This window comes from Ahaetulla prasina, chromosome 4 (assembly GCF_028640845.1).
Source record: "Ahaetulla prasina isolate Xishuangbanna chromosome 4, ASM2864084v1, whole genome shotgun sequence".
Taxonomy (NCBI): domain Eukaryota; kingdom Metazoa; phylum Chordata; class Lepidosauria; order Squamata; family Colubridae; genus Ahaetulla; species Ahaetulla prasina.
In genome coordinates, this window is record NC_080542.1 from 77,220,587 (window position 1) to 77,236,422 (window position 15,836).

General features: G+C 38.0%; 1 protein-coding gene across 9 annotated transcripts in view; it reads right to left on the minus strand.

The window, feature by feature from the left end:
* GOLGA4 (golgin A4) overlaps positions 1 to 14,343 on the minus strand; it is a 156,191-nt gene extending 141,848 nt beyond the window's left edge. For 2 of the 9 annotated variants that reach the window (XR_009155182.1, XR_009155183.1), the window contains exons 1-2: positions 13,751 to 14,338; positions 6,697 to 6,795 (exon numbers count right to left, since the gene is read on the minus strand). Coding sequence is in view for 6 of the 9 variants with exons in the window: in XM_058184109.1 (XP_058040092.1) it covers positions 6,697 to 6,795; positions 13,751 to 13,837 (186 nt within the window). In the remaining 3 variants the exon portion in view is untranslated. Of the gene's footprint in view, positions 1 to 6,696; positions 6,796 to 13,750 lie in introns of all 9 variants that reach the window. The other 7 variants (XM_058184109.1, XM_058184106.1, XR_009155184.1 and 4 more) reach the window with 6 other exon arrangements.
* Positions 14,344 to 15,836: the final 1,493 nt, after the last annotated feature.

The following is a 15,836-nucleotide window of genomic DNA, read 5'->3' on the forward strand; positions in this document are numbered from 1 at the left end:
GCACATAATTATCATGGAAGTCATGAAATCCTAACTTAAGGAAGGTAGATTGAAATAACCCGGAACTATAAGTTTGGAGAACTCTACTGACAATCCTGAGATGACTTCTAGCAGTTCAGGAATGGAAGTTGCTATGTAGCAGGGAGAAGAATACAATAGCAACAATTCCAGCTGACCCCATAAGCCCAGAGTCAGAAACAGGGTCACACAGTCAGAGACTTGGGGAGCAAGGCTGTTAAAGCAGAAAGACTCTTTGATGTCACTGCCACTCTACCTCAGGTGTCTTGGGGTCTTGGCTTGTACAAACCCTAAATCTGGCTGGAGACATCTCTGAGGCAACATCCTACCAATCCAGTGACAGCCAGGTCTTGATGATACATGCATCATATCATGCTCGTCCTCAATAAGGGGAGCCTTGTTGTTGACTGACTGTTGGTATTTACTAGCAGCAGCCAAAGTTCCAAGCATCTCCACAATATCCAGATGAAAAATGTACCTCATAGTTCACTATAGCAGAAACTTGTTTCATGAATTGTTGTGACTCGTCCTCCCTCCTCTCCTCCGCCGGGCCCCTCCCGTCTCCAACCGGGCCTGTTATCAGATCTGAGTCTAATAATGAAGATGAACGGCCTGTCATGCCTCCAGCCCCCGGCCCTGGCCCCATGCCCAGAGACGATTCCAGGAGTGAAAGGAGTAGCCCAATAAATCTCACTCACTGTGTTCCTTTGGCTCAGCCGTCAGAGCAGGAAGCCAGCCAGGTATTGGAATTGCTCGGACCTATTCCTTCTGACCCCTCCCTTTCCCAGACAGCAGATCCATCTGAAGACAATTCAAAGTGGGAGGATCCTCGCTTCCGGAGATCTGAGAGGCGACGCCAGAAGAAGGAAGGGAGGGGCAGGCCTGGATAAATGCTGAGTCATGGAGCCACACCCCACAGCCTATATAAAGGACCTGCTTTTGGCATTCCAACCTTGAGTCAAGCAAAGTCTTATCGAGTTTGCTGATACCGGACCCTATCATTGAAGTCACAACTTGGACTGCCCTGATAAACCTCGAAGGAACTTGGCAAGCTGCAGAGGCTTCGTTGCCAAGTTTGTTACAAACTTCCTTGACTCGTTCGTCGGAGTGGGGGGTGGGACACAAAATGAATATGTAACAGTGGTAGAATACTGTTTTACAATCCCTGAGAAATAATGGTGTCCTATTGCTGGGGCTCTCAAATTTTGTAGTGCCGTGAGTCCTTAAGATTTAAAAAAAATGTATGGACTCTTCCCAGGAATATGTCACAAATCACAAAGCCACTGATAGGTACTAGAATAAGGAAACTGTACTTCCAACTGATGTAGTTGCCATGGAGAGGTCCACTTCTGTATCTTGAGAAAGCCAGTCTGAAAGGGTCAAGGACATAGGGAAGCACTCCAAAAATACTTGTAGCCAAAGCATACTAGTCTCCCACCACTGGATTTATCCTCAAATTAGGACTTGGCTGCAAATCAGGAATTTGGCTGCTTGAACATTAGTGCAAAGTAAGGCCCAGACCCTTATAACATGCAGCCCTGAAAGAGGTGCCCTTTGAAGAGGAGGAAATTGAAATCAGGCAGAACCTCAACCCTGTGGGGGTGATCTTGAATATGTTCAGCAACAAAAGCTGTTGGAACTATCTAGAATCAATGTCAAAAGCCCATCGAAATTTGTCCACATCCAAGTACAACTCATTTCATTACTGGGAAAGAAACATTGCAATCCACAATCTGAGAATCTCTGTCTGAATGTTTAAATGAAGTTTTATCGTGAAACTGAAGCACTGTCCAAAGCTATCAACCTGCTGGGAGAGGGCTATATGTTCATCCCTAACTCTATGGGCTTTAATTTGGCAATTTATATTGAAGACAATAGTATCAATTACTCATTTAATCGTATCTGCCAACCTGCATTGGACCATCATGGCAGATTATAGTCTACTCCTTCAACATGTCAATATAACCTCAAAAATGTCCCTCACTCCCCAGAGGCCCTAAGCCTAGGGCAACTACACACAGCAGCAGAAAGACCTGCCTGAAGGCAAAGAGTACTAATAACTGCCAGGCTAAATTAGGCTGCCTTTGGACTTTGGACATAGGAACATTCACCATTCAAATAATAAAAAACGGATTCTCGACTAGAAGAACTGCTGATTGAACTCAACAATGTTTATTGGGATATCATTGGATTTTGTGAAACACAATGAAAAAGTAAAAATTAGTTGATAGAACTGGGCATTTATGCTACACTAGAGTTACCAAGGACAGACAATGTGGCAGAGGTGGTTTTCTCATCAAAAAAGTGAAAGATTTGTAGTAAAATTTGAAAGTGTATCAGACAGAGTACCCGAATGCATTATGCATTATTCAATAGAATAAACCATACAAGATTCAAATCCTCAAATCTTATGTGCCAAGTTATAGTGTAGATACCCTAAGGCAAAGAAATATTGGACAAAAATACATATGTAGTTAGAAAAAATGGTAAAGCAACATGTAGATTTAAAACCACAAATATTTTTGTTGGATATTTTACCAGAAAACTACAATAAAGGGACTATATATTTAATTTTACATGTGTTAACAGCAGTTAGAATTATGTGTGCACAACAGTGGAAAAATAAAGGGATCCCTACAGATGAAAATGTAATTTAAAAAATACTACAATGTGCAGGAATGTACAGATTAACAGCTAAAATTAAGGAAAAGGGAGAAACAGAAGTTAGAAATTTAAAAGTACAAGAGAATGACTATATAAAGGTGGTTTACTAAAATGGATAAGCAAATACTATTATGTGATCATTATTATTATGAATATCATTATTTCTCAAAATTAATTATACCCAGACAACACATTGTTTATGTTTAATTAAACATTGATGTTTAATTTAAAAAAAAAAAAGTTGTAGTGAAGATGAGGTCAAAGAGTTATAGATGATGTAGCCCGTCTTCTACAAAAAGAAAAATACCGATACAAAATACTAATGGGTGACTAAGAATAGAAAGAACAATACTTTCCTTGCAGCTCCAAATAATAGTTTCCCCCGCTGCTCTCCACACACACACACACACACACTTTAACGATCCTCAGCCTTGTAATTAAACTCATCAAACACTTAAATAAGGTTCGCTCTTCCACTCAGCTTCTACATTTTCATAGAGGCTCCAAGAAAACTCCTATTAATAAAAAAAAAAAACCCTCAAAGATAGCTCATTTACTTACTCAGTTGATGCCATTTCAAAGAGAAAAGCACAAATTTCCAAACTTCAACTCCTGCTAAATCCAAACACACAGGAGTAAACCCAGAAAATGTCCTCATGAGCTCAGGACAGAGTTGAAAATGGGAGGTCTACAAAGGGGGCGTCTCTTAAGTTTGAACCCTGTCCATAGAGCCAGAAGACACAGAGTGATACCATGCACTGGAGTCACGACTTCTCAGGCAGGAAAATGACTATATCATGTCAAGTGATAAAACCGTATTTTGTAATTATACTGTCATCAATCGCTTTAATATTGGAAGTGACCATAGAATGGTACGAGCTAAAGTGAAGATAGTTGAAAAAAACATGAAAACGATAAAGACGTGACAAAAATGAAAATAATGATTTTCTTTAAAAAGCAATTTTCTTTAAAGCAATTTTGAGATTAATTTATCAAATTGCTTCACTCTATTGCAAGATTTGGAAAAGATAAACATTACAGACCAAAATGAAGAAATAGCAAAAAATGTCCTTGAATCTGCTTTATCTATAGCACCACTGGAAAAACACTTTGTGCAGTCAAAAATTTCTGATGAAAGTTAATGAAAAAAAGTCAGACAATGAAGAATATTGGAAGTTTCATTAATAAAATGGAGTACATTGAACTTTACAAGACCATAAGGAAACGTATCCAGGAAGAAATGTGTCAGTTTAACATGAAGCTTGTGAAAAAGGCACAAAGCAAGAGAACAATTAGGCTTAAAAATAAACCTGAGAAAGAGCCAAGTTATGTTTAATAACATCACCAAAGAAATAAAAATAATAATAATAATAGGTGATACAATAAAGGAAATTGAATTGCGTGTTAAATGTGGTTGGCAGGCATTCAGCAAACTAAGTGTAATTTTAAAGAAACACACACACTCCAAATGCCTGAAGAGAAAAGTTTTTGATCAGTGTGGTACCTGTTCTAACATAGGCCAGCGAAACATGGACACTAACTTATTTATTTTATTTATTTATTATTCATATTTATATACCGCCCTATCTCCCGAAGGACTCAGGGCGGTTGAACTTCACAACTGAATGCAAAAGCTACAAGTGGTGCAGAGTGTTATGGAAAGATACACGCTTAGCATCACAAGATAGAAAGACCTACACATAGATCAGAGAACAAATGAAACAATATATCATCGAGAGTAAAATAACTGAAATGGAAATGGGCTGGTCACATAGCAAGAAGTGATGGCAAGTGGACTAAAGCAGTTATAGAATGGATTCCATTTGATAAGAAGCATCCACAAGAGAGATCTAAAACAAAAGGGATCGACAAATCAGCAAGTATTCCAAGCCCAATTGGCAAAACAAAGCTCAAGACTGTATTGGTTGGAAACATGAGGAAGAGGCCTTCATCCTGCAGTAGATAGACAATGATTAGAATGACTGTTCATTTAATTATTAATTTATATCCCACCTTTCCTCCAAGAACTCAAGGAAATGTACCTAATCTGTTCCTCCAATTTTTCCCCACTACACTAAAACCACAATTGGGAGTGAAATCAGTCATTGAGCAATGTGGCTGTTAAACAAGACATCAATAATTGCTTCACACAATTGGATTCCTGGGTAAGGTCACAGGGCATTAAGCAGACAGAATCCCAGGTAAGGAGCATACAATGCCTGGGGAACAGCAGCAATCGTGGGAGGGTCTTTGGGGAAGCTGAAAGTTTGCCAAAGCCTATGTAGGATTTTCAGCCTCTAGGTTGCGAGGCTTGGCTTGGCTGAAAGAACTGCCTGCTAAGAGAATTCAGTTCTCCTCTGTACATAAAAAGGAACTCCTCTGGAAGGGTACAGGAATGAAGCTCACATCTTGTTTCTGCACCCCACCAGAGGCACTCCCCCCTAGGAACAGCAACTTACAACTGTCCTGCTGGCTTCCCCTTTGATTTTCTGGGGAGCTGGCAGAGAAAGTTGTAAATGGTGTTCACATGATTGTGGGGTACTTTGCAATTGTGTGAGGTTGCCAGGCGCCCTGATCACAATCACACGATTGTGGAAATGGTAGTGCAAAATTTATGACAGCTAGGGCTTTACAGACTATAAAAACCTTTTCAAAGGTTGTCGTAATACCAAATTTTCTTTAAGTGAACAGATATTAAGACAATGACTATCTGTACTATCTAAGTAGTGCAGGAAAAGTTGAATTGGGCTGAGAGAAAGAGCAATGACAAACTTCTGTGGCTGAGAATAGACTGAAATAGGTTTCCATAGTCAAAGTCTTAATCCATAATTTTAATCACATCACATTAACAATAAATGACAATAAAAACAGATGATTTGTGGACAAAGATACCTATAGATTTTAATAAGTACCTATTGGCATTCTAGGAACTCAAATTTCTGTATTGAGTTCTGTCTTTCAAGAAAGTTACCATTTTTGTGCTATTCATTTACACAGCAATTAATTTATACCACATTAACCAATAGAGAACAGACTAAAATTAATTTAATAAAATGTAACAAAAATCATAGGGTAGGTAGCTCAGTGGCTAAGACGCTGAGCTTGTCGATCGAAAGATCGGCAGTTCAGTGGTTCAATTCCCTAGTGCCACATAACGGGGTGAGCTCCCATTACTTTTTCCAGCTTCTGCCAAGCAGTTTGAAAGCATGTTTAAAAAATGCAAGTAGAAAAATAGGGACCATCTTTGATGGGAAGGTAAGGGTTCTGTGTGCCTTTGGCATTTAGTCATGCTGGGCACATGACCATGGAGACATCTTCAGACAGCACTGGCTCTTCAGCTTGAAACGGAGATAAGCACTGCCCCCTAGAGTTGGGAACAACTAGCACATATGTGTGAGGGGAATCTTTACATCTATCTCAACAAAAATCATATATTTGTTTTAACTTTGTTGATGTCCTCCGCCTTTATGATATAGATCAGTGGTAGTCAACCTGGTCCCTACCGCCCACTAGTGGGCGTTCCAGTTTTTATGGTGAGCGGTAGGGTTTTGTCCGATATTGAACCACTTTCCTTTTTTTAAATTTAATTGACTTTTTAAAAAAATTTCATAGCCTTATTTAAAAACATTTTCATTAGGTTTTCATAAAATTCCCTGTGACAATTTAAATTTCTGAAAATATACTATTTGTATCGCCCGCGCATAGGTTTTGTTCATGTTACGTAAGTGAAACTAATTGGCACTATAGTGCGACCGCAAACAAAAGAGCCTCGTCCCAGAATAGCTCACGCATCTCCCTCCCACACCACCCAGCTGTAAAAGACAAGCAAAGCTGGTAGCTGGCACCCCCCCCAAACCCAATCTACGATGCGCGAGAAGCATGCACAGACAAGGATACACGGTGCATTACTGTGGCACTGGTGGGCGGTTAGAAAATTTGACTATTAACAGAGATACAAAAGTGGGCGGTAGATATAAAAAGGTTGACTACCCCTGATATAGATCTTCAACCCACCTCTCTATTAGGAGTTGAAGTATTGTCATCATTTTGCTCTGTAAGAGATGTTCTGTTCCTGTGTATTGATGATGACAGTGCAGAAGATTCAGAATATCTCTGTAAAGAAATACCAAGAACAAATCAGCTCCTTCCTACAAATAATTTGATATACAATACAGAGTATAGCTAGTCATACCAAATTGTTCACTGTACTAAAATTATTTTAAATTGAATTAAAAATATCAATACTTCATTAAGTATAGCCATTTTGAACAATATTGGTTCTTCCAACCATATAGCTTTTAGACTATTTTTATATATTTGACAAGGATGCATATGGTTTTTTACTATCTGATCTTCACATTTTTTTCCAATTATGCTAGTTTTGTTTTCTGGAGATAGTTGTTTATCTAGAGACAGAAACAAAGTTGTTGTATAGACTAATTGTTATACAGATCTAAATGACTGATATATTCTAATCTGCAACTGACCACTAATGAAATACACAATGTATATCTGATTGTGCATTGAAAGCTTTATAGCTGGCCTTTTTTCTGAATCTGATAGTATTCTTACCAGCTCAGTAATAAATAAATTGATGGCCTAGCCATGGCAAGATAGATAGTAAATAAATTTAACAAAAAAAATGTTGTTTGAGCACTCTTTGCATTTTTATGTAGGCATTCATTGGCTAGCATTTTCCCATTAGCTTTTTAGTTAATAATATAGCTGGGAAATGGGAGGACTTCCGGTTTGGCTCCGCTTCGTTGAAAGCAGTCTTGTTTAGACTGCTAACTCCTTAGTCTGTAGAGCTGTCAGGACATCGTAAATCTATTGTCCGACAGCTTGTAAGTCTCTCCCCTTGGGCAAAGAGAGAGAGATGAGCATTCAGGCTGAAGTTGAGACACCCAAAAAAGCCACAGAAAAAGTTTCTGGGGGCTTGAGGGCAGTGCTCCTTCCATAGCCTGAAAAGCTCCAGACTTGGAGATGCATCTGTCTTCTGACAGAAAAAAACGTAGCGTCCAGTCTCCGTGGCGGAAATTGATTTATGATGGATTGTAACGCGGACGGAGCAGATACTGGAGTTTTAGCATTTGTTTGTAAGAAGACTGCAATCCCGAGGATATACTTGTTGCAAAGATAGGACAGAAGAAAGCAAATGGCGTTTTGTGGAATGTGTGTATTAGAAACGAAAGTTAAAGAAATGCTTATTAACAGCTAGTGTGGAACTAGAAGATACTGACTAAATGGAAGAAATGAGAATTTTATGATTTATATTTTTTCTTCTTCTTTGGGATTATAGTGATTCAGAAGAAAAGCTTTTTGAATTTTTCTTTTTTAACCCCTTTTATCCGTTATTAGGCTATATTTTTAAAAATGGCTTTTAAGCAAATAGTACCAAAAGTCACTAAAAACTTTGAAATTTCTTCAGTTCAGATTCGAAACTTAAAAGAAGAGATTAAAAAGGAATTAAGAAACTCTTTACAGGAGTTTTTGGAGACTCGTTTTTCAGAAATAGATCAAAAATTTGATGAAATAGAGAAAGAGATGTTGGATTTTAAGGAAGTGGTGGAAGAGCAGAAGAGGGAAATGAAAACGGTAAAGGATGCAATTTCGCAAATATTAAGGTCTTGTATTCAGATGGAAGATAATCTTGAAGAAATTAATAAAGCTAATTTAGAGTTGCAAAGGAAAATAGAGGAAATTCAAAAGAATCAAAATAATTGGAACTTAGATAATAAGATGGAAGATATACAGGCAAAGGTAGATAGGGCAGATGAAGAAAGAGTAATATTACAATATAGATTAATGGAATATGCTATAAGGGTGAGGGGATTGAGGCAAAATAGGAAGGAAAATTTAAAGAGATTTTACGCAAGCCTTTGCTCAGATAAAGGTGTGGAGCCAGAAGATTTTGAGATTAATATTGAAAGAATTTATCGTGTTAATTCTTGGTGGGCAAGACAAAATAGATTACCGAGGATGTGGTTATTTATTTTACAACTAAAAGGTTAGGTATGAAATTTTGCAAGCCTTTTATAAAAATAAATTTCAAATATTGGGACAAGATATAAAAATGATAAAGGAAATTCCTCCTAAAATGTTAAGAAAGAGAAGAGAATTTGCTTTTTTAGTGGATGAGTTTAAGAAACATCAGATATATTTTAGATGGGAAGTTCCAATGGGTTTGTCAGTGAATTTTAGAGGCAGAAAGTATTTTCTTAATTCAGTTATGAAGGCGAGACATTTTTATATTAATGTTTTAAAGAGTGGGAATCCTTTGTTGTTAGATGCTAAGTTAATTGGTTTGGAAACGATGGAAAATAGAATAGGAGAGGGGAGGAATGTTTAAGATGTGAATATGATGATTATGGTTAATTTTTGGAATTGATTTGTTTAGGATATAAATTATAGGATTTTTTATTTGCTATTTGTATAGTATAAATCTATGGGTTGATATTATTTAATTGTGAAGGATGGAAAGTAAAATTTATGAATTTAGATAATGTTGTGGATGTAATGATTTTAACTGTTTACTGTTATATTGTGGATGTAGTTTAAATGAATATTTGTTTTAATTGACACGTTTATAGATAGTAAAAGTTATGAAGTTAAGCTGGAAATATTGTATTTGAGAGATTTTATTCGTAATGATATTTGATTGATGGAGTAGTATTGGAAGATTGGACATTAAATGTTATGACAATTGAAGAAAGATATAAGTGATGAGTATTTGAGTTCGAGAAGCTGGATCGTAATTTAAGAAATGGACATGAAATTTGAAGAAATATACAAGTGGGAGAAAAAATTTGAATTTGAGAAGATGGACTAATTTTTAAAATGGGCTGTAAGAAGAACGGACATTAAATGTTACGACAATTGAAGAAATATATAACTGATGAAAATTTGAGTTCGGGAAGATGGACTGTAATTCAAGAAATGGACTTATGAAATTTGAAGGAGTATATAAGGGGGGGAAAATTTGAATTTGAGAAGATGGATCAATTTTAAAAATGGATTGTAAGAAGAAGTAATATGTGAAGTTGGTATTGTTTCTTGTCTTTTTTCTTTTTTCTTATTCTTCCTTATCTCTTTATTTTTATTGTGAGGGGATTTAGAGTTTTAAATTTTTGAGGGTGGGAGTTTATGTATATTTTGTATATTTTAGCTTGTGATTGTTGGTCATAATACCCGGTATTTGCTCTGGGAAGTCTGGGGGGGAAGGGGGGGAAAATGATATATGGATTGGTTATTAACGTACAGTAATGTTTGAAGATATGAAATTAAAATTCAAAATGATATTGGGGCTGCTCGACTGCCATTTCAGAAAGAAAAGGAGAGAGGAGTAGAAGGAGGGAAGAAAGTAGGTAGGAAAGAGTTGAGAAGGAGGAGGGGAATAAGAAGGTTAGATAGGGTGGAAGAAGGGAGGAGTGGAGAAGGAGGAGAGGAAGTAGTAAAGTGAAGGAGATGAAGGATGGGAAAGTAGTAGAGGGTAGAGAGGGAGGTTGTGAAGAAAGGAAATGGCAGTTGGGCAGGCCTGAATCAGTAATAAATAAAAATTAATGATTAATGATGGATAATAGTTTGTACATAAATATGATGTTGGAAAATGGAAATAAAAATTATTTTTTTAAAAAAATATAGCCGGGAAATGGGGACTTTCGTACATTCTGCACTCTAGGTGCAGAACATGGTCAGGTTTTTAGGACCTTACAAAAGGCTAATAGATTTGGGGCCATTCTGATCTCCAAGGGAAGACTGTTCCATAAAGGAGGGGCTACTGCAGGAAAAGCTCACCTTCTGGTCCCTGCCAGTTGACATTCTTTGGCTGAAAGGATCTCAAACATGCCTATTCTGATTGATCTAGTTGGATGGGTAGATACTCTAGAAAAAAGGCAATCCCTCAGGTATTTCCAAACCATGTAGTAGGTAATCATCAGCACTTTGAACTGCACTCAGGAATGCACTTGTAGCCAGCACAGCACACACAAGAGTGGTGTTACATGTGACATATATCTGGCACCATTTACTATCCACACAACCACATTCTGCACCAGCTAGCAGTTTCCAAATGGTCTTCAGGGGCAGCCCCATATAGAGTGTATTACAATAGTCAATCCTGGAGATTACAACGGCATGAATTATGTGAGCAGGGCCTCCCAGTCTAAGTATGAATGCAACTGATGCATCATCTGAAGATATGCAAAAGCCCTCATAGCCATGGTTGCCACCTGCTCTTCAAACAGCAGCCATGAGTCCAGAGGGCTCCCACACTGTACACCAGATCTGTTTGGGGCATTGCAACCCCATCCAGAATCACAGATGGAAGAACTTGGGGGGGAGGTACAACCACTCTTTCTTGCTAGGGTTGAGTCACAATGCATACAAAATATGACATTTATGTTCATGTTTCTTTTAACATTATTCTAAATTTGTAGTTGATTCTCAAATACAACATTCTATATTCTTTCTGAACTAAAGGGGCTTTGAATATCTGATGCTTGTTTCGATTTATTAAAGATACTTTTTTAAAAATGCATTGTTTTCATATACATTTTTTCTGAACCTAATAATTTGCCACTTTAAAGTGCAAAAAATTCCTTACAACATAAAAACATGACTTGTTTAGCTACATAAAATAAAACACTTCAGATTTTAAGTGGGGAAGAGTTGACTACCGGTTTTTCTTACAAGTGTTTGGAGACTGCTTTGAAACCCATATAATTTGACTAATATTTTCAGTGTTGCTAGCGAAGGTTTGAAATTAGCTCTTACTTTTCAATCCTATAACCACTAAGAATAATGGAAAATATCTAATGTTATTTCAAGATTAGTATTTAGTGGCTTGTTTACATCAAAATCCATTTTAGAAGACATGACAGAAAACACATTTTCAGAATATATATGTAACTCATATTCAACAGTCAAACAATAAAACATCTAAGAATGCACTACAGCATGACCTAGCTATTGAACAGTATATCGCATTCCATCCTTGGCAGATTCTCAAAAATCTTGTTCATACACTAGTTTCTTCCACATCAGGACATTGTTACAATGAAATATAGTATATTCTCTAATCATTTATAATTAGAAAATATATTTTATATCTTAATTTAAGGAGCTACAACTCAAAAACTATTCATAACTGTTCACGTCAGGGGTAAAATGCTCCCAGTTCGGACCGGCTCACCCGATCCAGTAGCGATGGTGGCTGCTGGTTCGGAGAACTGGTGGCAAGAATCCCTGGCCCTGCCCCACTGCCTCTGCTGAGCCGCACCACCAGCAGAGTTTTTTTTTACTTTTAAAAGCAGTTTTTCTTCAGCCGAAAACATGCCTTTAAAAGTAAAAAAAAGCCTTTGAGGATCCCGCCCCTCAGCTGAGATCCGCAGAGCCTTTAAACTTTAAAAAAATATTTCTTTTTAAAGGCTCCTCTGGCAATCTCACCTGAGATCAGCAGAACCTTAAAACACTTGTTTTCTACAAGTAGAAAACTTCCTTTTAAGAGATTCTAAGGCACTTATCTGATTACTGATCTAACGCATGGCTTTCCCAGCCCAAAAGCAGTAGTTTCACTTTCAGCACCAGACAGAATCAGTTGCTAGCTAATCTATTTCCTCAGTGAGCAACTAATGCTGGCTGGCTTTGCTGGCCGAGGAACTCTGGAAATTGAAGTCCACAAACCTTAAAGTTACTAAGGTTGGAGACCCCTGATCTAAAAAATATAAATAAAATAGAATAAAATAATAAAATAAAATATTTGTTCAGCTTTCTGAGATTTGGTGTGTTTCTGTAGTGTTTCACTCTAACTACACAAACACACAAAATCTCATAAAGCTGTATGTGGCATTTGTGTATGTGTGTGTCAGTTGTGCTGTGTTGTGTGTGTGTGTAAAGTGTGAAAGTTGGTTTTTGAGCTTTTTGTGGCTGTGTGAGGTTCCTGCTTGTTGCAAAGGCCATTTTGTGTGAAGTGCAGCTGCTTTTAGATTGTATGTGTCAGTTGTGTTGTGTTGTGTGTGTAAAGTGGGAAAGATGGTTTTTGGTACCACTTATTGTTTTGAATACTTTGTTTATTATTTTTATTATTTATTGTTATTGGCCATGCCCACCCAGTCATCTGACTACCAACCCACGCCCACCAATTAAGCCACGCCCACAGAACTGGCAGGGAAAAATTTTAGATTTCACCTCTGGTTCAGAAAAACGACACATCACATCACTAGAAGGGCACATCATTGGAAAATTCAAATCAATTCTTAATAAAAAGGGATTAATATTTGCTCCTGCACAAAATCAAAGGCAACTTATTTATGTCTCTTTTTACTAAAAACTGTCATGAATACTTAATACATTCCTATAAATAAAAGGCTATGCTGGCAAAGATAGGACATATTTGAAAGGGAAGTCTTTGGGATTCATTCTTTTTGGTGGGTTTAGGTACATAATCCTATAAACTCATAGCTGAAATCGAGCCACATCAAACTTAATGGGACCTATCCAAAGTAGTGGAAAAACTGCCCTTAAATTAGCAGCCCTCTGTTCTGAATAAACATAGTCGAGTTGCATTTATATTTCTAATTTACCCAAGTTCTTAAATACTCAAGAGAACACAATTTCTTTAACAAGCATACACTTAACAGTCTGGTTCTCACAACACTAGGTTAAATGCAATGAATTTTGGTGGGTACAGAATGTCTTGTTCAGACAATTATCCGACCAGGCAAGAACACGTCCTACAAGGGCAGAAATTAAACTAGACAACCTAAATTAACCTAGCAAGAGGAGAAGCCTGCTTTTGTGGCTAGCGCGAAGTGTCCTAAAGCGATAAACTGAAACAATGGCGCCTTAACAAATGTGGCTCGGAGAAGGGCGGCACCTGAACCCTTTCAGCGATTCCTCCCAACCCGTAGAGGACGCAAAACTCCATCAGAATTCGCACATATTCCGGAGCCCCTCTGAAGCGTCTAATTACTCCCTTTTAAACCATCGGACATTTTCCGGGAGAAAAAGAACCATTCTCCATATTCTATGCCAAGCAAGCGCGCCGCGTCGCGGATTTTCTACCGCGTACCCGAGGAAACCCTGAAGCGCCACCGCCGGAACTTCCGCGGCCCGAAGTTTGTTCCTCGCTGATCTTCTGCTTTAATTTTTTGAACATGACGACGATCTGCTGAAGCAGACGAAAGAAAGGTTCGGCCGGAGGAAAGCCTTCCTTTTTGCAAGCCCCAGGGCATCAAACGGTACCGGAGGTACTTTGCTTCTTCGAAGATTGACGGAAGTAATGCGAAAAGCGGCCTACAACAATCTCCCTATTTTCCCTACATCCGCTTTACTTCTTTACCCTGTTTATAAGCCTCAGGTGATCAAATAATGGTTAGGACGCATGCGTGAGCAACGTGGACAGGTTTTTGTGTTTTTTTTAAAAAACAAGCCTTCAAGACTAAACTACGGCAAAGGACAAAGGACAAATTTTCTCCTCGATTAGCCCGATTTAACTTCGTATGTTTCCCCACCGATGCTGTTCCAGATTCCAAGGAATCGCCAAACTGATCTCGGACTTGGTCTGCACAAGCAGTTATTCCGATAATAGCTTTATGACTTCACCTGTCTGCAGATGTTTAACTTGGAACCCAAATTTAGACAAGTTGTTTGCCAGTTGAAGCAAAAACGACCACGTAAGCATCTTCCATTGACAATAAACTATAGAGACAACAACAACAACAAAAATTAACTATTGTCTCATATTTCTTACACTACTCCAATAGATCTGTGTTGCCCATTGCACTTTACTTAAAAGTAAGATAGTTTAATTAACCCATGTGTCAAAGTTAGGTTTACTGTATTAGATTTGGGTTGCAGAAATCCAGGCAACCACTAGATAGCAATAAATGCAAGAATTTCTAGCTATGTTGCTGGCTAGTGGTCATTCTGATTTTTGAGCCCAGATCCAGTTCACACCACTTCGGGAGAACCGGTTGTTAACTTTCTGAGCAGTTTGGCAAACTGGTGGTTGGAAAAAATCATTAAGTTAGGGTTTGATTATTTGATTGAAGATAGCGACCGGCATGGTCGCACAATGAGTAGCTGCTCCTCAACTGCATTGTGAGAAAGCTGTGGTGTTGAGGATTCTGTTTGAAGCTGCTTGCAAAAAGACTTGTTTTTCACCCAAGCAACCTTTAAGAAAGAAAAGAACTGAAAACATCGGGGAAGCAGAGGTAAGGATCATCCGGTAGTAAAATCCCCCTTCCCCCTCCGCTGCTACCGCTGCTACCGCCACCCCACCACCACCACTGCCTTACTGCTGTCACTGCCGCTACCCTCTAAGCCTCAAAAAAATCAAAAAATCACAAAAGAAAGAAAGTTTTTTTTAAAAAAAAGATTGAGAGAGAGAGCGTGGAGCGCTCTCACATAGAGCAAGCGCAGAGGCGGCAAAGAGGCTGAAAGAGAGAAAGTTAGAAAGTAAACCTAATCTTGCGTAGCTTCTTTTCCAAAAACACCACACTACTAACCAGAGCATATAAAACATTTCCTAGACCAATTCTAGAATACAGCTTGCCTGTTTGGAACCCTCACCACATCTCTGACATCAATACAATCGAACGTGTCCAGAAATATTTCACAAGAAGAGTTCTCCATTCCTCTGAAAACAATAAAATACCTTATCCCACCAGACTTGAAATCCTAGGCTTAGAAAGCTTGGAACTCCGTCGCCTTCGACAAAATCTCAGTTTAACTCACAGAATCATCTATTGTAATGTCCTTCCTGCTAAAGACTACTTCAGCTTTAATTGCAACAACACAAGAGCAACTAATAGATTTAAACTTAATGTCAACCGCTTTAATCTAGATTGCAGAAAATATGACTTTTGTAACAGAATCATCAGTGCTTGGAATACTTTACCTGACTCTGTGGTCTCTTCTCATAATCCTAAAAGCTTTAACCAAAAACTTTCTACTATTGACCTCACCCCATTCCTAAGAGGACCATAAGGAGCGTGCATAAGCGCACATTCCTGTCATATTGGTTTTTTTTCTTTTCTTCTTCCTATCTATCTATCTATCTATCTATCTATCTATCTATCTATCTATCTATATATATATATATATATGCTTATAACTCCTAATATTTACTCAAATATGTGTTTATATGCTATATA